Source organism: Ovis aries, chromosome 17 (assembly GCF_016772045.2).
Source record: "Ovis aries strain OAR_USU_Benz2616 breed Rambouillet chromosome 17, ARS-UI_Ramb_v3.0, whole genome shotgun sequence".
Classification (NCBI taxonomy): domain Eukaryota; kingdom Metazoa; phylum Chordata; class Mammalia; order Artiodactyla; family Bovidae; genus Ovis; species Ovis aries.
In genome coordinates this window covers 2,093,703-2,120,941 of record NC_056070.1, presented here as the reverse complement: position 1 = coordinate 2,120,941, position 27,239 = coordinate 2,093,703, and the positions used below count along the sequence as shown (strand labels likewise).

The window sequence follows — 27,239 nt, the reverse complement described above, 5'->3', positions numbered from 1 at the left end:
AGCTTTTCTTCCAAGGAACAAGTGTCTTGGGTCAGTGGTAAAGAATCCACTTGCCAAGGCAGGAGACACAGGACACATGGGCTCAATCCCTGGGTTAGGAAGGTCCCCTGGAGAAGGAAATGGCAAACCACTCCAATATTCCTGTCTGGGAAGTCCCATGGACAGAGTAGCCTGGCGGGCTACAGTCCTTGGGTTCGTGAAGAGTCAGATATGCCTGAACATGCACACATGTCCTTCTTTGCACCAGAAATAGAAGAATGATTAAATCTCAAGTAACTCATCACTGTAGAAGCCCTGACTTAAATCTGCAAACAATCATACCCTTGTGTACCCTGCTTTTCATAATATCCTGCCACAACTGGCGTCCCCTCTTTCACAAGGTCTTCTTTTGTTTTTATCTGAAGATTTATATTTAAGGTGATGGCTTTGGCTATTTCTGGGAGTAACTCAGTTTTTCTGGGTAGTTCCCTTGTACAGAGAAGGTATACACGCCATTAACTTCTTTTTTTCTCTTAGTAATCTTTTAATACAAGGGGGTTCTCAACCAAGAATCTAGAAAGACAGAGTAAAAATTGTTTTTCCTCCTGTACACATAAAATGAAATACTACTCAGCAATAGAAAGCAGTGAACCATCAACCAATGGAAACACGTAGGTAAATCTTCAGTGTATACTGTTAAGTGAAAGAATCCAGAATGAAGAGGCTGCACACAGTATGACCCCATTTATAACTTTCCAGGAAAGGCAAAGCTACATAGATGGTAAGCCAATCCTGGAGTGGGGGGTTTGAAGTGATACAATAAAATGGGTAACTGTCACTACGCATTTGTCTAAGACCACAGATTTGTATAGCCCAAGGGGTCAGTCATAATTTATTCGAATGTAGTTATTTAGGTTGTGGGAGTGTCACAGGATGGAATACACAATATGGCAGAATGTAACCATATTAGAAATGTATGGGGAAACACAACTGTAGGGGATGGAGTAGAAGGTGCTAACCTAAGTTAACTTTGGAAATGAACAGAATCTGTAGACAAAAGGCAACATGGACTGTCATAAACAGTGGGCTTTATTTTATGGAGTTCTTTTCCAAGATGTAGTAGCTAAGGATGCCGAAACCTCTGCACATGTAACCTGGAAAGGAGCAATGCACAGATAAATGGCAGATGGTGGGAGCCAGGCTCCTCACTGTGGGAGTGGGAAGTTACAGATAAGCAAGGGGAAAGCCTCTGCCTTCATAATCATGGACCTGGGCTCCCTGGGAGGATGACATGGGGAGTTGACTGCCCAGGAAAAAATGCACAGATCTTCACCCTGGAAAGGCCTGGCTGACATAGGAACTCACATCCCATCTTTCCACCCATACTTGCTGCAAGCACTCAGCCCTCCATGATCTGTTAGTTGCAGCTTTTTAGATACTCTAACCCCCGGGCAGATAAAGGAGTGTAAGGGTCTTGCTTACTCTTACGCTGTCCCAGAATCCAGGCCCTGAAGGTTGGAGCCAGGATAGGGGTACCTGGGCCTCTAACCTGAAGCTGACTGGAAGAAAAGAGACCAGTCTTGAGGGCCGGGATTCCCTGGAGTTTGTGAGCCCTGGTGCCTTGATGAAATTCCTCCCCAGCGAGGACATGGGCAGGGTCTGCAGTCGTTCTGTGTTCCTCTGATAAAGCCCAGCAGCACTGGTCTCAGAAATCTCATGGCGGTGTTTCAAACAACAGGGTGGTTTTACAAATGAACAAGAGAAGGAAGCCTTCAAGTGAGTTTAGCTTACTTCTTCCTTCCCTAAACCTCCATTTGTCTAGCTCCTTGGAAACTTGAGGATAAATCTTATTAATGTTTCAAAGTCCTTATACAAGTTTTTTCCCCATCTTTCAGTAAATTGAGCTTCTTATTTAGGACAAAAACTTCAGGACATTAGACTTGACAATGATTCCCTGGCATGACACCAAAGGCACAGGCAACAACAATTATTAATAAAAAAAAATGAGCAAATTTTGTTGCTGTTCAGTAGCTCAGTTGTGTCCAAGTCTTTGCAACCCCGTGGACTGCCAGGTTTCCCTCTCCATCACCACCTCCTGGAGCTTGATCAAACTCATGTCCATCAAGTTGGTTTTGCCATCCAATCATCTCAATCTCTGTCGTAGCCAGTAGGATGACTACTCTCAAAAAACAAAACAAAACAGAAAATAACAAATGTTGGCAAAGATATGAACAAATTGGACCCCTTGTTGGTGGGGATAGAAAATGATACAGCCACTGTAGAAAGCACTAAGGCAGTTCCTCAAGAACTTAAAAATAAGACTTTCCTGATGGTCTAGTGGTTAAGAATCTACCTGCCAATGCAGGGGACACTGATTCTCGCCCTGGTCCAGGAAGATCCCACATGCCACAGTGCAACTAATCCCACATGCTGCAACTGATGAAACGTGCATCCCTAGAACCCATGCTCTACAAGAGAAGCCACTGCAATGAGAAGCCTGCACACTGTAGCTAGAGAGCAAAGAAACTGTATGTAGCCTGGTCAGTGTAATGGCCCAGATGTAATTACCATATGGCTCTGTCTTCCTAGGGCTTCCCTCGTGGTTGAGATGGTAAAGAATCTGCTTGCAACATGGGAGACTGGGTTCAGTCCCTGGGTTAGAAGATCCCCTGGAGAAGGGAACGGTTACCCACTCCAGCATTCTTGCTTGAAGAATTCCATGGACAGAGAAGCCTGGCAGGGTACAGTCCATAGGGTTGCAAAGAGTTTGACACAACTGAGTAACACTTTCATGGATACTGAAGTAGCCCATACTAAATATGGTGGGAGAAGGCAGAAAATACTCACCAAACAGCAAGGGAAGTGGTGATTGGACTTGTGATCGGGCTTAAGTCATGCATAGGTTGTCCTGGGACATGATTGCTTCCTGGTACAGATCATAGCTCAGGCTTGAAGTGCCCCATGCATAAGACTGTTGTGGGGTTTTGTACGGTATGTGTCAGTCAAGGAGCAAGCAGGGTCAGACATATATTCAGGTCAATCAGCATCTCCTTCTCCTATCTCTTCACTAGATTCTGAGATGTCTGCAAAAAGTTCTCTTAAATCTATCATCCACCATCCCTCACACTCCAAAATCTTTCACCTTCACACTTATCTGAAAAACAGGCATCACCATCCACCCACTGGCCCAGGCTATGATGAAATCTCAAAGTCAGTGTTGATTTTTCTCTACCCTTCATATATCATATTTAGTGTATTAGGAAAGTCTTTCTACCTCCTAAAACAGCAAGGAGATCAAACCAGTCAATCCTAATAGAAATCAACCCTGAATATTCATTGGAAGCACTGATGCTGAAGCTAAAGCTCTAATACTTTCACCACCTGATACAAACAGCCAACTCATTGGAAAAGACTCTAATACTGGGAAAGACTGAGGGCAAGAGGAGAAGGGGACAGCAGAGGATGAGATGGTTAGATACCATCACTGATTCAATGGACATGAGCAAACTCCGGGAGATAGTGAAGGACAGGGAAGCCGGTGTGCTGCATCCACAGCATTGCCAAGAGTCAGACAGACTGAGCAACTGAACAACAACAATGAAATTCCTTTATCTGTAGCACTGATGTGATCTTACAGAATGACCCATAACACTTTCCTCATGGTGCACACGTACTGGAGCAAGACGGTGAATCCTCAGAGCACGAAACCTGATTAACTGTCTTAAATCCTAAGTTCCACAACCTGCTGGATGTACTGATATTTTAAAATCTGGTTACCACATATACAGACTTACATAATTTTTAAAGAATAAGAACATGTAAGTGTGAATATATTCATGTATGTTCATGTATTGTATTTTAAATAGTATATGTTATGTATGTATACATACACACACATGTATACAGACATATAGCAGCATGGTAGAGAGAGAAATACAGAAGAGCAGAGAGAGGGACTGTACCTCTACCTTATTCACGCTTGGCTTAATTTTATGTATGTGGGAAAACACTTCAGAAAATAAAATCTGGAAGAAAATGTAATATGTTAACTATGATTATCTTTGGGAAATGGAGTGTGGGTGATTTTTGATATGTGCATTTTATAGTTATGTAATTGCACTCATCTCACACTCTAGTAAAGTAATGCTCAAAATTCTCCAAGCCAGGCTTCAGCAATACATGAACTGTGAAATTCCTGATGTTCAAGCTGGTTTCAGAAAAGGCAGAGGGACCAGAGATCAAATTGCCAACATCTGGTGGATCATCGAAAAAGCGAGAGTTCCAGAAAAACATCTATTTTTGCTTTATTGACTTGCCAAAGCCTTTGACTGTGTGGATCACAATAAACTGTGGACAATTCTGAAAGAGATGGGAATACCAAATCTCCTAACCTGCCTCTCGAGAAACCTTTATGTAGATCAGGAAGCAACAGTTAGAACTGGACATGGAACAACAGACTGGTTCCAAATAGGAAAAGGATATACATCAAGGCTGTATATTTAACTTCTATGCAGAGTACATCATGAGAAACACTGGGCTGGAAGAAGCACAAGCTGGAATCAAGATTGCCGGGAAAAATATTAATAACCTCAGATATGCAGATGACACCACCCTTATGGCAGAAAGTGAAGAGGAACTAAAAGCCTCTTGATGAAAGTGAAAGAAGAGAATGAAAAAGTTGGCTTAAAGCTCAACATTCAGAAAACTAAGATCATGGCATCTGGTTCCATCACTTCATGGGAGGTAGATGGGGAAACAGTAGAAGCAGTATCAGGCTTTATTTTTTGGGCTCCAAAATCACTGCAGATGGTGACTGCAGCCATGAAATTAAAAGACGTTTACTCCTTGGAAGGAAAGTTATGACCAAACTAGACTGCATGTTAAAAAGCAGAGATATTACTTTGCCAACAAAGGTCCATCTAGTCAAGGCTATGGTTTTTCCAGTAGCCATGTATGGATGTGAGCATTGGACTGTGAAGAAATCTGAGCGCTGAAGAATTGATGCTTTTGAACTGTGGTGTTGGAGAAGACTCTTGAGAGTCCCTTGGACTGCTAGGAGATCCAACCAGTCCATCCTAAAGATCAGTCCTGGGTGTTCATTGGAAGGACTGATGCTGAAGCTGAAACTCCAATACTTTGGCCACCTCATGCGAAGAGATGACTCATTGGAAAAGACTCTGATGCTGGGAGGGATTGGGGGCAGGAGGAGAAGGAGACAACAGAAGATGAGATGGCTGGATGGCATCACCGACTCATTGGACACGAGTTTGAATAAACTCCGGGAGTTGGTGATGGACAGGGAGGCCTGGTGTGCTGTGATTCATGGGGTTACAAAGAGTGAGACATGACTGAGCAACTGAACTGAATTGAACTGAACTAATAATTATGAACTTATATTACCTTTGTAATCTCTGTAGTGTTTTAAGTAACAAAAAGCTTTATGTCCAAAATTTCAGTCCTTTTTAATAAAATTTTATCAAAAAATATTATTATTTCCGGGGCTTCCCCAGTGGCCTAGTGGTAAAGAATCCGCCTGCAATGCAGGAGCCAAGGAGAAATGGGTTTGATCCCTGGGTTGGAAAGATCACCTGGAGAAGGGCTTCCTGCCTGGAGACTCCTGTGGACAGTGGAGGTGGGCTACAGTCCATAGGGTTGCAAAGAGTTGACCATGACTGAAGTGATTTAGTTGCTTCATACACACGATTATTTCATCTTATTGTTGTTGCTCAGTTGCTAAGTCATGTACAATGCCTTGCAACCCCATGGGCTGCAGCACACCAGGCTCATCTGGCCTTCACTATCTCCCCGAGTTTGATAAAATTCATGGTCATTGAGTCAGTGATGCTCTCTAGCCATCTCATCCTCTGACATCCCCTTCTGCTTTTGCCTTCAGTCTTTCCCAGGATCTTTTCCAGCGAGTCAGTACTTCAAACTAGGTGGCCAAAGTATTGGAGCTTCAGCTTCAGCGTTGGTCATTCCAAAGAATTTTTTAATTCACTGAATTTTTGAAAATTGAATTTTAAACCAGCTTTTTCACTCTCCTCTCTGAATCTTCATCAAGAGTCGCTTTAGTTCCTCTTCACTTTCTGGTATTAGAGTGGCATTATCTGTAGATCTGAGGTTATTGATATTTCTCCCAGCAATCCTGATTTCCATCTTGTGGTCCATCCAGCCCAGCATTCTGCATGACGTGCTCTGAGTATCAGTTAAATAAGCAGGGTGACAATGTATAGCCTTGACACCTTCCTTTCTCAACTTGGAACCAGTCAGTTATTCCATGTCCAATTCTGTTGCTTCTAGACCTGCACACAGGTTTCTCAGGATAGGTAAAGTGGTCTGGTACTTCAATCTCTTTAAGAATTTTCCACAATATGTTGTGATCTATACAGTCAAAGGCTTTAGAGTAGTCAATGAATCAAATAGTTTTCTGGAACTCCCTTGCTTTCTCCATGATCCAGTGAATGTTGGCAATTTTACTGCTGGTTCCTCTGCCTCTTCAAAAACCCTGCTTGTACATCTGGATGTTCTCAGTTCATATACTGATGAAACTTAGGTTGAAGGATTTTGAGCATAACCTTCCTAGCATGTAAAATTAGCACAACTGTTTGGTAGTTTGAGCATTCTTTGTCACTGCCTTTCTTTAGGATTGGAATGAAAACTATTTCCAATCCTGTGGCCACTGCTGAATTTTCCAAATTTGTTGAGATATTTTGTGCAGCACTTTAAGAGAATCATCTTTTAGGATTCGGAATAGCTCAGCTGGAATTTCATCACCTCCACTAGCTTTGTTCATAGTAATGCTTTCTAAAGCCCACTTGACTTCACACTCCAGGATTTCTGGTTTTACTGGTTATACGGGTCATTAGGACCTTTCTTGTATAGTTCTCATTGTATTCTTGCCACCTCTTAATTTGTTCTCCCTCTGTTAGGTATTTAACATTTCTGTCCTTTATGACCCTTATCCTTGCATGAAATGTTCCTTTTCTATTTCCAGTTTTCTTGAATAGATCTCTAGTCTTTCCATTCTTTTGTTTTCCTCTATTTCTTTGCATTGTTTAAGAAGGCCTTCTTATCTCCCCTTGCTATTTTCTGGAACTCTGCATTCAGTTATGCATATCTTTTTCTTTCGCCATTGCCTTTTGCTTCTCTTCTTTTCTCAATTATTTGTAAACCCTTCTCAGAGAACCACTTTGACTTCTTGCATTTTTCTTTGGGATGGTTTTGATCACTGGCTCCTGCACATGCTATAAATGTCCACTGATAGTTCTTCAGGCACTCTGTCTACCAGATCTAATCCTTTGAATCTATTCATCACCTCCACTGTATAATCATAAAGGATTTGATTTAGGTCATACCTGAATGGCCTAGTGCTTTTCCCTATTTTCTTCAATTTAAGCCTGAATTTTGTAGTAAGGTGCTGGTGATCTGAGCCACAGTCAGTTCCAGGTCTTATTTTTAGCTCTTTAGCCCACAAATAAAACTAACACAATATTTCTTATCATTATGAAATAAAACTTGGACTCAGTAAATATCACCCAATAAAATACATGTTGAATAATTCACTTTTAATGCATCACATGAATTATGCTACTAAAAAGCAGACGTTAAACACATCTCCTAAAATAACTCTTAAAACATCCTTTAGGAAGAGTTTAGTTCACTCAAGTCAACATTATACAACTACATGTAATACGTATGTTTCAAAATAACCAAATAACATGAAATTTTAACATAAAAAGAATTCAGAGAGGTCTCCAGTTAAATGTTACATAGCATTCTTTATTTCTGGTAGCCAGTGTATCCAGGAAGCAGGATAATTGATAGTATCTTTGCTTTGCATAGAATGGAGGCATGTGGGTTTAAGTATTTTTTAATAGAGCATTATTGAAAGCAGAGTCAAAATTAAACCAGGACAGTGAGTTTCTTTGCACTAGTTTATTCTTGGGAACGATTTTGAGAAATATCAATTTCTCCTATTTTGTAAAATTCTTTTTCTCTACTGTATCTTAGCCCATGATTCAGCATTTTAAAAACTACAGTATTTCCTCACATTTTTCATGAGAATGTAGGTGCACAAACAGCTCTAATCTGAGGTTATGGAGAAGGCTGTGGAAGAGCAAGGACACATCTGAGAGTATAAAAATCAATGACATTAACAATGGCAGATTATCAAAACTGTAGAATGGTGGACAATCTACAGCTGGGAAACCTGATACCTGAGTTGTAACTCTAGATTTCTTATGGTCCTTGGTGTGAGAACAGGCAAGTGCAAGGCTTTGGAAATCAATTTCTTTAACTTAGAAACAAGAATTTGGACCAGGTTTATTAAATTATTAAAATCTCTTTCAGATGCATAGTTGTATCACTCAATGGTACCAAACTTTGGACACGTAACTAACAGCTACTGCTTTGGCAACAGTGAAAAACCTCAGTTTCAATACTGTTTAAAACAGTAAATGAACTACTCACATTTTCAAAATGTGGTGCAATACAAACCACTGGAATACTGTTATCCCCGAACAATTCTTACTTTCTCTTTATAATTTTGTTTATTTTTGGCTGTGCTGGGTCTTCATTGCTCACGGACCTTTCTCGGTCAGTAGTTGCAGCGAGTGGGGCTGCTCTCTTTAGCTGTGGTGCCTGGGCTTCTCACTGCAGTGCCCTCTCCTGTTGCAGAGCACGGGTCTTAGGTTGCACAGATGTCCACAGCTGCAGTATATGCAGTACATGGGCTCAGCCGTTGTGGCTCCAGGCCCCTGGAGCACAGGCTCATGAGTTGCTGGGCACAGGTTTTGTTATTCCGAGGCATGTGGGATCTTCCTGGAATGGGGATCAAACCTGTGTCTGCTCCTCCGGCAGGCTGATTCTCTACCACTGAGCCACCAGTGAAGCCCTAGTTCTTATTTTCTTCCATTAAGAAAATTTTAACCTCTTCCTGATCTACAACACCATTTATTTTTATTTAGGTAACACTAATTTCCTTGGTTATTATGAACTTTGATTCTGAATAAAATGGTGGCACTAGTGATAAAGAACCTGCCTGCCAATGAAGGAGACATAGAAGACTTGGATTCAACTCCCTGGGTCAGGAAGATCCCCTGGAGAAGGAAATGGCAACCCACTCCAGTATTCTTGCCTGGAGAATCCCATGGACAGAGGAGCCTGGTGGGCTACAGTCATAGGGTCGCAAAGAGTCAGACACAACTGAAGTGACTTAGCACAGTTTTCTTGGCTATTGTGAAACTTCAGTTCTGAATAAAATTTTATTTTTTACTATCATTAAAATTTCTAGGGAAATTGTTCTCAGTAATGTTTTAAAATATTCATTAAATTGCTATTTACTTTGAAGTGTCAGCATTTTTCAAGTACTCAATACAGTTTACAAAAGTAGAAGTTTAATCTGAAAACCTGTAGGACTTTAGTGTTTTTAATTTGAATTAATATTCCCTCATATTCCCAGGTGGTGCAGTGGTAAAGAATCCACCTGCCAAAGCAGGAGAAACAGGAGACAGCCAGTTCAGTCTCTGGGTGAGGAAGATCTCCTGGAGAAGGAAATGGCAACCCACTCCAGTATTCTTGCCTGGAAAACACCACGGACAGAGGAGTCTGGCAGGCTCCTGGGGTTGCAAAGAGTTGGACACTATGGAGCATACACATATTTTAAGAAAAACTTAATAAATGTTAATGATATTGATATCTGATCATTTTAAAATAAATACAGGGAAATCATATGCCTTAAATAGATAAACATCTTCAGGAGAATATTACCAGGCTTGATTCGTCTCTTTGGACCTCAAAAAGTAAATTCACTCAGCTCTCAGAACTCAGCTTTATTTCTGCTACAGGAGAAGAGGTTATTTCATTCTGTTAGACCATTCAATTAGTACAGCTTTCTGTACACAGGAAATAATATTTTATTTAGCATAGTAAGATGAAATTTCTATTTGAAGGAAATGACTTGTTGGGTCTTTGAAAACACCTCAATTTCCCTTTTCATTTACCTCACAAGAATGCTATGGAATTACTATTTCGATTTCTTTTGAGAAGGTCCCAAATGCAGGTCACCTCTATATTTTCTTTTGAGTGCCACAACTAAACTGTCCAGGGAAGCAGAGATTCATTCTTGTACATCAGTCACGTGGAATGTTACCTTACCATTATCAGGCCCATCCACGTTAACCTTGTCACAAACATGAGATGGGGGAACACATGGCTCAGCATAAGAAGTAAATGAAAACAATCAACACTTACTTATTAAACCTTTCCTTACGCTTTGTTAATTAACTATGATGTGATAACAGTTCATCGCTAAGGATGATAAATAGAAGAAAATGGTCAGGATGCTGAAGAAAATATTTGATGTGAAATCTATCACACACATAGTGAAGATCTCAGCAATAAAAGTAGATGTACTTTTTTCTATTTTTCTTTACCTCCATGGAATTTGCAAATATCTTTTAAGCTCTAAATAGCTAATTCAATACAATAAATACTTAATCTATTCTGTTTTATTTATGATTTTTTAATCTATAGTACTGATGTGATCTTACAGAGGTATCTATGACATTTTTCCTACTTTGCACACCCACTGCAGCAAGCAGGCTAATCCTCAGAGTGTGAAACCTCCTGACTAACTGTCTCAAAGTCTAAGTTTCATAACCCACTGGGTATTCTGACATTCAGTTAATAGACATGGGCATTTGAACTAACTCCTTAAACATTATGAATTCCTTTTTTTCATTTTTGTTTGATTTCTTAGTACTTTTATCTGCAAAATGAAGATAATAACACATATTCTGAATAGCTGTTGTAAAGACAAAAAAATAATACTTGTAAAGATCTAGTAGAGAGTATACAACAGATGCTTAATAAACAGTAACTTTACTCTCATCTACTACTGCATTGCTTCACTGGTTAAAGCAGCATTTCAACTCAGAGCACACACTTGGTCTGTGATAAACTAGATGGCAAGTGTGAGTCCGATTAATGAGGACATGCAGAGATCAAATAAATACATTCTTTGGTTATTTTCTACAAACTATCTTTTCATAATTTCTTCTAAATTTAAGTTACATGACTCTGGATTAGCTAAGAGGACAAAAATTGTCTATCATTTTTATGGCTTTAGTCTAAAAAATAATAGTTATAATGACCCTGGACTCTTGTGAAATTTCCATAACTAATGTATACCACGATGATGAAATGGACACCTTTTGATATCAATGAAATGACAGAGTGAGATAAAATTTAGGAAGGTACATTTTAGAGGTCTACTCATTATAAAGTACCTGTGATTGTCATTTTAGCAGGAACAGATAAAGTACACTCATATTAAAACATAAGGCAACATTCTTAAATAAAATTCCTCGATGATTTGAATGATTCTACTGAACTGCTGCCCCAGCTAATCAAAATTCTAAGTTGTACAGTATAAATGCAACTATTTTGAGCTACAGGTTAGTTTTATAAGAAATAGTATATGTACACTTCTGGTAATCATTCATTTTAAAACCTGAATCTAGATGTGTAATCAACGATTCAGAAATTTAATTATTTCTATGATTAAGGTACTAGATGATTTTCTTTTGATATTGGATAATAAACACACTCAAATAACATACACAGGTTAGTGCAAGTCATCATGGATCATCAGACTGTAAGAATTATCAGGACATGATAAAGGGTTATATATTTCAATGGTTAAAAGTAATCTGATTATTAGCTCTTCATTTTTGGCAGTTTACCAGATGGCACAGTAGTAATCTGCCTGCCAATGCAGGAGACACAAGAGATGTGGGTTTGATTCCTGGATCAGGAAGATCCCCTAGAGAAGGAAATGACAACCCACTCTAGTACTCTTGCCTGGAAAATCCCATGGACAGAGGAACCTGGTGGGATACAGCCCATGGGGTTGCAAAAGGTCAGTCAGATGTGACTGAGCGTGCAAAGCACACACACATCTAGAGATAAAAATACCTTCACTGCTTTCACTGATTAAACGCCAAAGAATCTTTTTCACTGTCAGCAGGAATGATCAACATTAATTAAAACAGATTCTTCTAACAATAAATAACTGAATGAATAGTTTTAAAGTTAGTTTGGCTAAAATTGTTGAGCTGATAAATAACTAAATAAGGCAAGAATCAGTTCAGTTCAGTCGCTCAGTCAGAGTCTCTGACTCTTTGCCACCCCATGGACTGCAGCACGCCAGGCCTGTTTGTCCATCACCAACTCCTCGAGTTTACTCAAACTCACGTCCATTGAATAGGTGATGCCATCCAACCATCTCATCCTCTGTGGTCCCCTTCTCCTCCTGCCTTCCATCTTTCCAAGCATCTAGGTCTTTTCAAATGAGTCAGTTTTTTCAATCAGGTGGCCAAAGTATTGGAGTTTCAGCTTCAGCATCAGTCCTTCCAATGAATATTCAGGACTGATTTCCTTTAGGATGGACTGGTTGGATCTCCTTGCTGTCCAAGGGACTCTCAAGAGTCTTCTCCAATACCACTGTTCAAAAGCAATTCATTGACGCTCAGCTTTCTTTATAGTCTGACTCTCACATCAATACAGGACTACTGGCCATAACTTAGACTAGACAGACCTTTGTTGACAAAGTAATGTCTCTACTTTTTAATATGCTGTCTAGGTTGGTCATAGCTTTTCTTCCAAGGAGCAAGTGTCTTTTAATTTCATGGCTGCAGTCACCATCTGCAGTGATTTTGGAGCCCCCCAAAATAAAGTCTGTTACTATTTCCATCGTTTCCCCATCTATTTGCCATGAAGTGATGGGGCCAGATGCCATGATCTTAGTTTTCAGAATTATCAAAACATTTTTGAGAACACAATTCTACTTGGAGGGCTCCATGGAGGAAGCGTCTCATTTTCAAGAAAGGGATGGTGTTTCTTTTGTTTTCGTTCAATTCTTTCCTTCCTTTCTTTTTTTTCCTAAAGAGAAAACAAAAAACTATAAATTTATATACAAATATGACCATTATTTTAAAATCAAGTTGCTTGCTGAAGAACAAAATAATCATTATAAGATATTTAAATGTCATTTGTTAGCTTTGTTAAGTCGTATCTGATTCTTTTCAACCCCATGAACCGCAGCATGCCAGGTTTCCCTGTCCTTCAGTATCTTCTGGAGTTTCCTCAAACTCACGTCCATTGAGTTGGTAATGCTATCTAACCATCTCATCCTCTGCTGCCCTCTTCTTTCCTTGCCCTCAATCTTTCCCAGCATCAGGGTCTTTTCCAATGAACTGGCTCTTTGAATCAGGTAGTCAAAGTACTGGAGCTTCAGCTTCAACATTAATTCTTCTAATAAATATTCAGCGATTATTTCCTTTAGGATTTGATCTTGCTGTTCAAAGGACTCTTAAGAGTCTTCTCCAGCACCACAATTTGAAAGCATCTATTGCTCAGTGCTCAGTCTTTTTTATGGTCCAACTTTCACATCCATACATGACTACTGGAAAAATCATAGCTTTGACTATGTGGACCTTGGTTGGCAAAATGATGTCTCTGTTTTTTTAAATATGCTGTCTAGGTTTGCCATGGATTTTCTTCCAAGGAGCAAGCATCTTTTAATTTCGATTGTAGTTACTATTCAGTGACTTTGAAGCCCCTGAAAACAAAATCTGGCACTGGTTCCACTTTCTCCCCATCTATTTGCCATGAAGTGATGGGACCACATGCCACGATTTTAGGTTTTTGAATATTGAGTTTTAAGCCAGCCTTTTCACTCTCCTCTTTCACTCTCATCAAGAGACTCTTTAGTTCCTCTTTGCTTTCTGCCATTAGAGTGGCATCATCTGTATATCTAAGGTTGTTGATGTTTCTCCCAGTAATCTTGATTCCAGCTTGTGAGTCATCCAGCCTGGCATTTCACATGATGTCCTCTGCATAGAAATACAGTAAGTGGGTGACAATATATAACCTTGATGTACTCCACTCCCAATTTTGAGTCCATTGTTCCATGTCTGGTTCCAACTGTTGCTTCTTGATCTACATACAGATTTCTCAGGAGACAGGTAAGGAGGTCTGGTATTCCCATCCCTTAAAGAATTTTTCACAGTTTGTAGTGATCCACACAGTCAAAGGATTTAGCAGAGTCAATGAAACAGAAATAGATGCTTTTCTCAGTTCAGTTCAGTTTAGTTGCTCATTTATGTCCGGCTTTTTGCAACCCCATGCCAGGCTTCCTTCTCCATCACCAACTTCTGGACCTTGCTCAAATTCATGTCCATCCAGTCAGTGATACCATCCAACCATCTCATCCTCTGTCATCCCCTTCTCCTCCTGCCTTCCATCTTTCTCAGAGTGAAGGTCATTTCCAACGAGTCAGTCCTTCACATCAGGTGGCCGAAGTACTGGAGCTTCAGCTTAAGCATCTGTCTTTCCAATGAATATTCAGGACTGATTTCCTTTGGGACTGACTGATTTGATTTCCTTGCAGTCCAAGGGACTCTCAAGAGTTTTCTCCAACACAGTTCAAAAGCATTAATTTTTTGGCGCTCGGCTTTTTTATAGTCCAACTCACATCCATAAATGACTACTGGAAAAGTCTTAACTTTGACGAGACAGACCTTTATCAGCAAAATAATGCCTCTGCTTTTTAATATGCTGTCTATATTGGTCATAGCTTTTCTTCCAGGGAACAAGCATCTTTAAATTTCACGGCTGCAGTCACCATCTGCAGTGATTTTGGAGACCAAGAAAATAAAGTTTCTCACTGTTTCCATTGTTTCCTCATGTATTTGCCATGAAATACATTTGCCATTGTATTTTTTGAATGTTGAGTTTTAAGCCAACTTTTGCACTCTCCTCTTTCACTTTCATCAGTACGCTCTTTTTTCTTCATTTTCTGCCATAAGGGTGGTATAATCTGCATATCATGTATTTCTGGAAATCCCTTAATTGGTTAGAAAGCAATAGCAGCCAGGGAATGTTGCTGATTTATAAGTATACTATCAACAGGCATTAGCACACCACTTAATTTTTTAAAATATTAAAAGTGATAATATTTTTAAAGAATTATGTAAAATATGAAGAAAAAGACCTGTAACTCCATAATTCAAAGAGAATAATTGTCAGAAGTTAGTGACGACTTTCAGAGAACAGGGTCTCAGAAATAAATTACTAGATGCAAAGGTTGAGTATGTGATGGCAGCAGAAGATATTTCAGTGTTTACAGATATTTGAATATTGAGGCTCATATTTCTTTGCTTATCATTGAGCTTGAGCATCTTTTCATTTGTTTAGTCTTCTTGCGATTTTTTTTGCACAATTATTTGCTCACCTAATTGCATGGGTATCAGTGTTTAAAATTTTTAGCAATTTGCATATTTTCGTGTAATTCATATTATCCTTGTAGCATTTTATCCACATTATTTTTAGTCCTTAATTTAAAAAAAATATTTCAACCGTAGACAACTAAACTGCTTAAAGAGTAATAGTTAAAACCTGTACACTCACCACCTGCCTTTTGAAATAAAACACGATTAGTACTTGTGCAGCCCTTGCACCCAGTCTCTCACTGCACTTGATTTTCTCTACCCTCCAGACCTAACCATTACTCCGAATGCCGTGCTTATAGTTGCAGCACATCTCTTAATACCTTTGTCATGCATGCATTCATCCCAAATGACAAGTTTTTGGCAGATTTTTAAAATTTATGCAAAAAGGTGTTATTTTGGACTCTCAAGAGTCTTCTCCAGCAACACAATTTGAAAGCATTAATTTTAAATCAATGCTAAATGGCACCATGCTATATATTCTCTGGCAACTGTCTTCTTTATCATTATATCTCTAAGATACATCTATATAGAGTCATAGTTCTAATTCAGTGAGGCACAGAATCCTAGTATATCAACATATCACAATTTACAACACACCTATTTTGGTCTTGAAGACATGATGTTCTAATGTTTTCTTCCCACACAAAGACAATGCTGCTATAAATGATTCCTTGCGCTTATAAGTCAAGAATCTCCATATACATGCCTAGGAATGAAACTGCCAGTTTGTAGGGTATGAATATGTATGACTTTGCTGGATGACAACGATTTATTTTCCAAAGTTGTAGTAAATTATCGTCCAACAACCTATCAATCAGTTCAGTCAATTCAGTTGCTCATTCGTGTCCAACTCTTTGCACCCCATGAATCACAGCACGCCAGGCTTCTCTGTCCATCAGCAACACCAGGAGCCCACCCAAACTGATGTCCATTGAGTTGGTGATGCCGTCTAACCATCTCATCATCAGGCATTCCCTTCTCCTCCTGCCTTCAATCTTTCCCAACATCAGGGTCTTTTCAAAGGAGTCAGCTCTGTGCATCCGGTGGCCAAAACAGTGGAGTTTTAGCTTCAACATCAGTCCTTTCAATGAACATCCAGGACTGATTTCTTTTAGGATGAACTAGTTGGATCTCCTTGCAGTCCAAGGGACTCGCAAGAGTCTTCTCCAACACGACAGTTCAAAAGCACCAAATTTTCAGTGTTCAGGTTTCTTTATAGTCCAACTCTCACAACCATACATGACTACTGGAAAACCATAGCCTTGACTCGATGGACCTTTGTGGACAAAGCAATGTCTCCACTTTTTAATATGCTGTTTGGGTTGGTCATAACTTTCCTTCCAAGGAGTAAGTGTCTTTTAATTTCAGAGCTGCAATCACCATCTGCAGTGATTTTGGAGCCCCCCAAAATAAAGTCAGACATTGCTTCCACTGTTTCCCTATCTATATGCCATGAAGTGATGGGACTGGATGCCATGATCTTAGTTTTCTGAATGTTGAGCTTTAAAGCCAACTTTTTCACTCTCCTCTTTCACTTTCATCAAGAGGCTTTTTAGTTCCTCTTCACTTTCTACTATAAGGGTGGTGTCACCTGCGTATCTGAGGTTATTGATATTTCTCCTGGCGGTCTTGATTCCAGCTTGTGCTTCTTCCAGTCCAGGGTTTCTCATGATGCACTCTGCATGTAAGTTAAATAAGCAGGGTGACAATATACAGCCTTGACGTAATCCTTTTCCTATTTGGAACCAGTCTGTTGTTCCATGTCCAGTTCTAACTGTTGATTCCTGACCTGCATACAGGTTTCTCAAGAGGCAGGTCAAGTGGTCTGGTATTCCCATCTCTTTCAAAATTTTCCATAGTTTATTGTGATCCACAGTCAAAGGCTTTGGCATAGTCAATAAAGCAGAAATAGATGTTTCTCTGGAACTCTCTTGTTTTTTTGATGATCCAGCAAATGCTGGCAATTTGATTTCTGGTTCTTCTGCCTTTTCTGAAACCAGCTTGAACATCTGGAAGTTCATGATTCACGTATTGCTGAAGTCTGCCTTGGAGAATTTTGAGTATTATTTTACTAGCCTGTGAGACGAGTGCAATTGTGCAGTAGTTTGAGTATTCTTTGGCACTGCCTTTCTTTGGGATTGAAATGAAAACTGATCTTTTTCCAGTCTTGTGGCCACTGCTGAGTTTTCCAAACTTTCTGACATACTGAGTGCACCACTTTCACAGCATCATCTTTTAAGATCTGAAATAGCTTGCCAGGAGCCAGCACAGGAGATCCGACCCATGGCAAAGGTCATGAGGAAGAGACCTGATGGGCAAAGGCGAGATGAGGCCTCAATGGACCCCCCTGGACCTTCTAGAGCATCTACCCCAAAACCAGAATCTGTCTGTCTTACTATTTTATGACTTTCACCAACTCCTCTGACATTAGCAGGGGGCTATCCCTGACCACCTTTCTCTGGAAAAAGTTAACTTAGAGCTCCAGTTAATAGTCTCCTGCATATAAAAGGAGTGTCTCAGCTCACACCCCTCTGATGGCTCTCTAACTTGCCTGACAGGTTTCCCTGGACTTTTACAACTACACATATGATTATTTACAGCCTCCCAACCATGAGAGGCACAAGAAGCTTAAAAGATCTTAAAGATATAGAGCCTTTTAAAGAGCTAAGAATTATATTGGTGAAGGGTTTCACTGTTGAGTTAATGACTGCTGCCAGGCCTCCATATCCTTTATCTTTTAGGCACCTGGGAGGATATTAATCAATGTAATTGGGATGCAGAAATAGGAATATAGTAGTTTTGACGTTAGCAATACTAGATTTTTGAGTTAATGAATTTTCTCTTTGTTATAAATCACTGTACTCTTCTTTCTTTGTTATAAATCACTGTATCCTTGCTATGTAAGAATGTAACTTTATTTAGTGCTTTCTAAGAGTGGCACCAGACTTTGGAAAGAACGACACTTTTAGGGCAAATAAGTTTTCTGGTTGACTGACCCTTATCAGAAAACGGTCATAAAATGCTAATAGGCCTCCTGACCAGAAGATGATGTAAATCACCTAAGACCTGTGTATACAGATAGGTATGCAGAGAGAAAGCCTGGTCTCGATAAAGGTCAGGGCTGCTGACCCTGCACGATTTTGTATTTTCCATTATTCTCTATGTAGAGCTTAAGGTATATCAGCTCCCTGGAAAAATAAAGTTTTGGGCCTCGCCTCATCATTGCTTGGCTCCCCCGTGTCAATTCTCTCTTTCTTTCTCTCTTTTTCAGGCTGATCCCCTGGAGCACAGGGGCTCACTGTGTGCACTTCTCCGCCCAGGCTTCTAAGACCCACGTGAGAGGGAGCCCAAGGTGGGGCACCCTCCGCTATTCAAGCGGGCGCCTGTGGCCTACGTGAACTGTGTAAGTCCCTTGTCTTGGGACTTTATTGGCTTTCTGTGTAAACCAAGGAATATCAGCCTCTCTCTCCTCTATTTTCTTAACTGAAAAATTCTTTCCTTATCTCTCTCTGTATCTCTAAATAAATAAATAAATCTCAGTTGCCAATGCCGTCCACGCTTCAGATACTCCGGATCCAACTGGGGCTGGTCCCCGGTAATAGCTCAACTGGAATTCCATCACCTCCAATAGCTTTGTTCGTAGTGATGCTTCCTAAGGCCCACTTGACTTCACATTCCAGGATGTCTGGCTCTAGGTGAGTGATCACATCATCGTGATTATCCTGGTTGTGCAGATCTTTTTTGTACAGTTCTTCTGTGTATTTTTGCCACCTCTTCTTAATATCTTCTGCTTCTGTTAGGTCCAGACCATTTCTGTCCTTTGTCGAGCCCATCTTTGCATGAAATGTTCCCCTGGTATCTCTAATTTTCTTGAAGAGATCTCTAGTCTTTCCTGTTCTATTGTTTTCCTCTATTTCTTTGCATTGATTGCTGAGGAAGTCTTTCTTATCTCTCCTTGCTATTCTTTGGAACTCTGCATTCAGATGCTTATCTTTCCTTTTCTCCTTTGCTTTTCGCTTCTCTTTTTTTCACAGCTATTTGTAAGGCCTCCTCAGACAGCCATTTTGCTTTTTGCATTTCTTTTTCTTGGGGATAGTCTTGATCCCTGTCTCCTGTACAATGTCAAGAACCTCCATCCATAGTTCATCAGGCACTGTTTCTATCAGATCTATTCCCTTAAATCTATTTCTCACTTCCACTGTATAATCATAAGGGATTTGATTTAGGTTATATTTGAATGGTCTAATGGTTTTCCCCACTTTCTTCAATTTAAGTCTGAATTTGGAGTTCATGATCTGAGCCATAGTCAGCTCCCGACCATAGTTTTGTTTTGTTTTTGCTGACTGTATAGAGCTTCTCCATCTTTGGCTGCAAAGAATATAATCAATCTGATTTTGGTGTTGATCATCTGGTGATTTCCACGTGTAGTCTTCTCTTGTGTTATTGGAAGAGGGTGTTTGCTATGACCAGTGCGTTCTTTTGGCAAACCCTATTAGCTTTTGCCCTGTTGCATTCTGTAATCCAAGGCCAAATTTGCCTGTTACTCCAGGTGTTTCTTGACTTCCTACTTTTGCATTCCAGTCCCCTTATAGTGAAAAGGATATCTTTTTTGGGTGTTAGTTCTAAAAGGTTTTGTAGGTCTTCATAGAACCATTCAACTTCAGCTTCTTCAGTGTTACTGGTCGGGGCATAGACTTGGATTGCCATGATACTGAACAGTTTGACTTGGAAATGAACAGAGATCATTCTGTCATTTTTGAGATTGCATCCAAGAACTGCATTTTGGACTCTTTTGTTGACTATGATGACTACTCCATTTTTTCTCAGGGATTCTTGCCCACAGTAGTAGATATAATGGTCATCTGAGTTAAATTCACCCATTCCAGTCCATTTTAGTTTGCTGATTCCCAGAATGTCGACATTCACTCTTGCCATCTCCTGTTTGACCACTTCCAATTTGCCTTGAATCATGGACCTAACATTCCAGTTTCCTATGCAATATTGCTCTTTACAGCATTGGACCTTGCTTCTATCACCAGTCACACCCCCAACTGGGTGTTGTTTTTACATTGGCTCCATCCCTTCATTCCTTCTGAGAGATATTTCTCCACTGATCTCCAGTAGCATATTGGGCACCTACTGACATGGGGAATTCATCTTTCAGTGTCCTTTCCTTTTGCCTTTACATACTGTTCATAGGGTTCTCAAGGCAAGAATAGTGAAGTGGCTTGCCATTCCCTTCTCCAGTGGACCACATTCTGTCAGACCTCTCCACCATGACCCATCCATCTTGGGTGGCCCCACACGGCATGGCTTAGTTTCACTGAGTTAGACAAGTTGTGGTTGGTGTGATCAGATTGGCTAGTTGTCTGTGATTGTGGTTTCAGTCTGTCCACCCTCTGATGCCCTCTCTCAGCACCTACCATCTTACTTGGGTTTCTCTTACGTTGGACACGGGGTATCTCTTCATGGCTGCTCCTGCAAAGCACAGCCACTGCCCCTGACCTATACTTACTTTTTATTTTGTATTATTATGTATTCTATTGTTTGGAATTTTACTGTTGTTGTTTAGTCAGTAAGTCGTGTCCAACTCCTTGCAAACTTCATGGACTGTAGCCTGCCATGCTTGATTTCTCAGGCAAGAATAAAGGAGTGTTTTGCTATTTCCTTCTCCAGGGGATCTTCTCGACCCAGAGATTGAACCTGCATTCTCTGAATTGTTGGCAGATTCTTTACCGCTGAGCCACTGAGGAAGCCAGCTTAATGCTTAAGTCTTTTGAAGTACATATTACAATAAAGAATTGTTTGAAGTGACTTTATGTCCAAATATCATGAATAATCCCAACTGTTACTGCCTCACATCCATTAATTTATGTTACTTTACTATATAATACATCCTTACAGGTAACAGGTTCTGAGGAGTCCATGGTCTATTATTCTTCTGTTGCTGCTGTTGTTCAGTTGCTCAGTCATTTCTGACTCTTTGCGACCCCATGGACTGCAGCACACCAGGCTTCCTTGTCCTTCACCATCTCCTAGAATTTGCTCAACCTCATGTCCATTGAGTTGGTGATGCCATCCAACCATTTCATCCTCTGTCATCCCCTTCTCCTCCTGCCTTCAATTTTCCAGCATCAGGGTCTTTTCCAGTGAGTCAGCTCTTTGCATCAGCTGGCCAAAGTACTGGAGCTTCAGCTTCAGCATCAGTCCTTCTAAAGAAATTTCAGGATTGATTTCCTTTAGGATTGACTGGTTGCATCTCCTGACAGACTAAGGGACTCTCTAGAGTCTCCATGAAAACCACAGTTCAAAAGCATCAATTCTTCACCACTCAGTCTTCTTTGTTGTCCAACTCTCACATTTGAACATGTACATTTGGAAAAAACATACCTTTGACTATATGGATCTTTGTTGGAAAAATGGTGTTTCTCCTTTTTAATATGCTCTCTAGGTTTGTCATAGCTTTTCTTTCAAGGAGAAACCATCTTTTAATTCTTGGCTACAGTATGCTCTTTCATTCTGTTAAGCACCAAGACTTTACCATGGTCAAGTAGTATACAAGAAGCCATGCATGAAGTGATTATAAAATCGAAACCCATAAATTACTGTCCCTGTCCCTTAGGGAACTTTCAAATTAGATGGTTAATAAACCAGTATGTAAACAACAGATAATTCCAAATTGTGTGAAATTTTATGGAACATATAAGTAAGCTGTTGTGATTGATAAAAAAATAAAAGGAAGTTCTTACTTTCAAAGAAAAGTGGATTCAGGCATTCACTTTCAGTGAGATGTGATGGGTAAGAGGAGACACTGGTGACGTGCACTGAGGAGAGGCGTCTGAGTGAGACTCTGGGTGAATAGAGTGCCAGTGTGAACACAGCCTGGCAGGGGTGGGAGAGGGTCCCCAATGAGAATGACATGGTGAATATGTAAGATGTTCTATCTACTGTGGCAGGTCACTGTAATATTTAGAACACAAGTTAAAAAAAAAAAAAAAAAACAAACAGCTGTCAATAGGTGATTTGGAGAAGGAAGACAGAGAGTTCAGAGGTAAACAGGGGACCAGGGCAACAGAGCAGACAGCTATAAGTGGAAGGAGAAATCAAGTATGCAGAATGCCCAGAGGTCTAGGATATGGGGCAGAAAAGAATACATCCTATAGGTTAAATGGTCTGGCTAAATCATAACTCTCAAAATGGAGTTCTGGGAAAGGGTTAAGATTGGAGTTTATTAAGGATGGAGAGAATATGAAGAACTAAGGAAGTATAAACAAACTTTCCAGAAGTTTAGCTATAAAAAAAGAGTAGTGAAATATGGAATTGTAGCTGGAGAGAAATGAAGAATTAAAAAAAGTTTATTTTTATTTAAGATTATATATACTGAGACTTGATGGGAATAATCCAGGAAGGTAGAAGAATGTGAATTCATAGGTGAGTGAAATGGTAAGTTCATATTTCATTGTGTGATTGGTATAATCCTGTCTCACATTATTCTGAAAATTTATCTTCCATAGCCTCACATTTTTATTATATTAGGTGAATTTTAGAACCATTTAGTTTCCCTGCTATACTCTCTTCAAAGAAATGACTGCATATCTAAGAATTAATATAAAATCCAAACAGTGATATAGGAATAGCTGAAATATTAATAGCATTTGGTATTTTCATCCTGCAGCCTTGACTGTCTGTTTCTTTAAGTCTATGCTAAAACTAAAAAGCGGTTTCTTTGCATTCCAAAGAGCAATGGTATCAGGGAACCCTTTGAAAATCTCTGCTGAATGGCTTGGGAGGAGTGGCAGTTTGGTAAATTATTAGTTGTCTATGTGATCTTCGTTATCTGAATGTTGAGCTTTAAGTCAACTTTTTCACTCTCCTCTTTCACTTTCATCAAGAGGCTTTTTAGCTCCTCTTCACTTTCTGCCATAAGGGTGGTGTCATCTGCATATCTGAGGTGATTGATATTTCTCCCGGCAATCTTGATTCCAGCTTGTGTTTCTTCCAGTCCAGCATTTCTCATGATGTACTCTGCATAGAAGTTAAATAAGCAGGGTAACAATATACAGCCTTGACGTAGTCCTTTTCCTATTTGGAACCAGTCTGTTGTCCCATGTCCAGTTCTAACTGTTGCTTCCTGACCTGCATACAGATTTCTCAAAGGCAGGTCAGGTGGTCTGGTATTCCCATCTCTTTCAGAATTTTCCACAGTTCATTGTGATCCACACAGTCAAAGGCTTTGGCATCGTCAATAAAGCAGAAATAGATGTTTTCTGGAACTCTCTTGCCTTTTCCATGATCCAGAGAATGTTGGCAATTTGATCTCTGGTTCCTCTGCCTTTTCTAAAACCAGCTTGATTCACGGTTCACGTATTGCTGAAGTCTGGCTTAGAGAATTTTGAGCATTACTTTACTAGCATGTGAGGTGAGTGCAATTGTGCGGTTGTTTGAGCATTCTTTGGCATTGCCTTTCTTTGGAATTGAAATGAAAACTGACCTTTTCTAGTCCTGTGGCCACTGCTGAGTTTTCCAAACTTGCTGGCATATTGAGTGCAGCACTTTCACAGCATCATCTTTCAGGATTTGAAACAGCTCAACTGGAATTCCATCACCTCCACTAACTTTGTTTGTAGTGATGCTTTCTAAGGCCCACTTGACCTCACATTCTAGGATGTCTGGCTCTAGATTAGTGATCACATCATCATGATTATCTGGGTCGTGAAGATCTTTTTTGTACAGTTTTTCCGTGTATTCTTGCCACCTCTTCTTAATATCTTCTGCTTCTGTTAGGTCCAGACCATTTCTGTCCTTTATGGAGCCCATCTTTGCATGAAATATTCCCTTGGTATCTCTAATTTTCTTGAGGAGATCTTTAGTCTTTCCCATTCTGTTGTTTTCCTCTATTTCTCTGCATTGATCGCTGAAGAAGGCTTTCTTATCTCTTCTTGCTATTCTTTGGAACTCTGCATTCAGATGGACGTGAGTCTGAGTGAACTCCGGGAGATGGTGATGGACAGGGAGGCCTGGTGTGCAGAGACATTACTTTACCAACAAAGGTTCATCTAGTCAAGGCTATGGTTTTTCCAGTAGTCATGTATGTGGATGTGAGAGTTGGACTGTGAAGAAAGCTGAGTGGCGAAGAATTAATGCTTTTGAACTGTGGTGTTGGAGAAGACTCTTGAGGGTCCCTTGGACTGCAAGGAGATCCAACCAGTCCATCCTAAAGGAGATCAGTCCTGGGTGTTCAGTGGAAGGACTGATGCTGAAGCTGAAACTCCAGTACTTTGGCCACCTCATGTGACGAGTTGACTCACTGGAAAAGACTCTGATGCTGGGAGGGATTGGGGGCAGGAGGAGAAGTGGACGACAGAGAATGAGATGGCTGGATGGCATCAACAACTCGATGGACATGAGTTTGGGTGAATTCTGGGAGTTGGTGATGGACAGGGAGGCCTGGCATGCTGCGATTCATGGGGTCACAAAGAGTCGGACACGACTGAGTGACTGAACTGAACTGAACTGATGCTTCTTTTATCAGTGCATAAAAGGAATTGAAAATGTCACAAGAAGAATATGTTAATACAAGGGTCCATTAGCATGCATACAATAAAAGAAGTGAAGAAAAGTGAGACTTATTTTTGTCTTAACATTTTGCTCTTCCTCATGAGAAGGTTTGTATCCTTGCTACTCCTAGTAAAGAATCTCCTTTCAGAACACTAATTGAGAAAATAAAAGCTGTAATTGGACCACTGTCAATCATCTTAATACTTTAGAGAGTGGGAGGCCCACTTAGCTAGGTGTGGGAAAAGCAGTGACCATGCTCTGCTCTTAGAAACTGACTAAACCAACCTCTTTATCCATTCCATTTAACATGGGGAGAAAGAGGAACTTGAAGCAACTTTACCAGCAGATGCTAAAAAGTCAGGGCAAGAAAGGGCAATTAAGTATCAACCTTAATATCAATTAAGATAAACTGATGTTATCTTGGGTAATAATTAAAAGAGGCTTGTTAAAGTTCTTCTGTCATTGTTTGTTGGAGTATGAATCTTTTGCTTTATTTTTTTAAAAGGTAATGAACTACAATACTTTGGCCATCTCATGCGAAGAGTTGACTCATGGGAAAAGACTCTGATGCTGGGAGGGATTGGGGGCAGGAGGAAAAAGGGATGACAGAGGATGAGATGGCTGGATGGTATCACCGACTCAATGGATGTGAGTTTGAGTGAACTCCAGGAGTTGGTGATAGACAGGGAGGCCTGGTGTGCTGTAGTTCATTGGGTCGCAAAGAGTCGGACATGACTGAGCAACTGACCTGAACTGAACTGATGCATTAATATGTAATACCCTGGTTGCTCAGCTGGTAAAGAATCCGCAATGTGGGAGAACTGGGTTTGATCCCTGGGTTGGGAAGATCCCCTGCAGGAGGGAATGGCAACCTATTTCAGTATTCTTGCCAGGAGAATCTCCATGAACAGAGCCTGGCTGGCTGCAGTCCATGGGGTCACAAAGAGTCAGACATGACTCTGAGCAACTAAGGACACACTAAGCACATGAATTAATATGGGAACCAGCATGCGACATCTTAATTGATCTTTGACTACAATTTTCACCTAAAACAGTGACCCATCAAATGTTCACTCCCGAAGTTAGGTTGTCATCAAAATTTTGATACGTTCTGTTCAGTCCAATTGCTCAGTCGTGTCTGACTCTTTGCGACCCCCATGAACTGCAGCACACCAGGCCTCCCTGTCCATCACCAACTCCTGGAGTTTACTCAAATTCATGTCCATCAAGTCGGTGATGCCATCCAGCCATCTTATCCTTTGTCGTCCCCTTCTCCTCCTGCACCCAATCCCTCCCAGCATCAGAGTCTTTTCCAATGAGTCAACTCTTCGCATGAGGTGGCCAAAGTACTGGAGTTTCAGCTTCAGCATCATTCCTTCCAATGAACACCCAGGACTGATCTCTTTTAGAATGGACTGGTTGGATCTCCTTGCAGTCCAAGGGACCCTCAAGAGTCTTCTCCAACACCACAGTTCAAAAGCATCAATTCTTCAGTGCTCAGCTTTCTTCACAGTCCAACTTTCACACCATACATGACCAATGGAAAAACCTTGCCTAGACGGACCTTTGTTCGCAAAATAATGTCTCTGCTTTTTAATATGCTATCTAGGTTGGTGATATGTTACTTTATATGAAAATAATTAGCTCTTCTGTATAGGAGTAATTTCCCATTCTCTCTGCAAGCAAATTTCAATAAGAAATTGGTAAGATGGGAAATAGATCTATAACATGTTGTACATGGACTTTTTTTTAGGTAGCACTATATTTTAGGGATATACTGTACATCAGAACAAGTTATTTTGTCTTATGTCTTTGATGAGTTTTTGTTCTCCACAGGATTGATTAGAATGAGAAAGTGACTAAACATTATAATAAAACATAATGCACCTAACTTAGTATTTCACATTAGTCATGTATGACTTAGTCATTTGGCAAATTCTATCCAATTTTTGAGACAATGTGAAAATAAAACTGAAAAGTGAGACATTTATATTCAATCAGTACTCTAAAGGGCTTCCCAGGTGGTGCTAGTGGTAAAGAACCAGCCTGATAATGAAGTAGAAGTAAGAGACACAAATTCGATCCCTGGGTCGGGAAGATCCCCTGGAGGAGGACATGGCAACCCACTCTAGTGTTCTTGATTGAAGAATCCCGCAGACAGAGGAGCCTGGTAGGCTACAAGTCCAAAGAATCCAGCATGACTGAACGAATTGAAAACATATGCACTTCTCTAAGAGATACTAGTAGAATTAGCATGCATCTCCTTAATATAAGAACATTTTTAATTTTTCTTAGAACAAAGCTTAAATAATAAAGCATTAAAAGTTCAGTCTAAGAAAGTCATCATAGAACATTACTATTCTCATTCAAACCACTGAAGCAATTTTGATTGCCTTATTTTATTACTAT

General features: G+C 40.1%; 1 protein-coding gene across 18 annotated transcripts in view; it reads right to left on the bottom strand.

Annotated features, from left to right (window-relative positions):
- Positions 1–525: 525 nt before the first annotated feature.
- MAP9 (microtubule associated protein 9) overlaps positions 526–27,239 on the bottom strand; it is a 57,003-nt gene continuing 30,289 nt past the window's right edge. For 8 of the 18 annotated variants that reach the window (XM_042234240.2, XM_060400910.1, XM_060400912.1 and 5 more), the window contains one exon: positions 24,768–27,005. In XM_042234240.2, the coding sequence (XP_042090174.1) occupies positions 26,769–27,005 (237 nt within the window). In that variant the 3' untranslated portion in view covers positions 24,768–26,768. Of the gene's footprint in view, positions 553–7,523; positions 12,922–19,595; positions 24,290–24,767; positions 27,032–27,239 lie in introns of those variants that run through there. The other 10 variants (XM_060400913.1, XM_027980312.3, XM_027980313.3 and 7 more) reach the window with 4 other exon arrangements.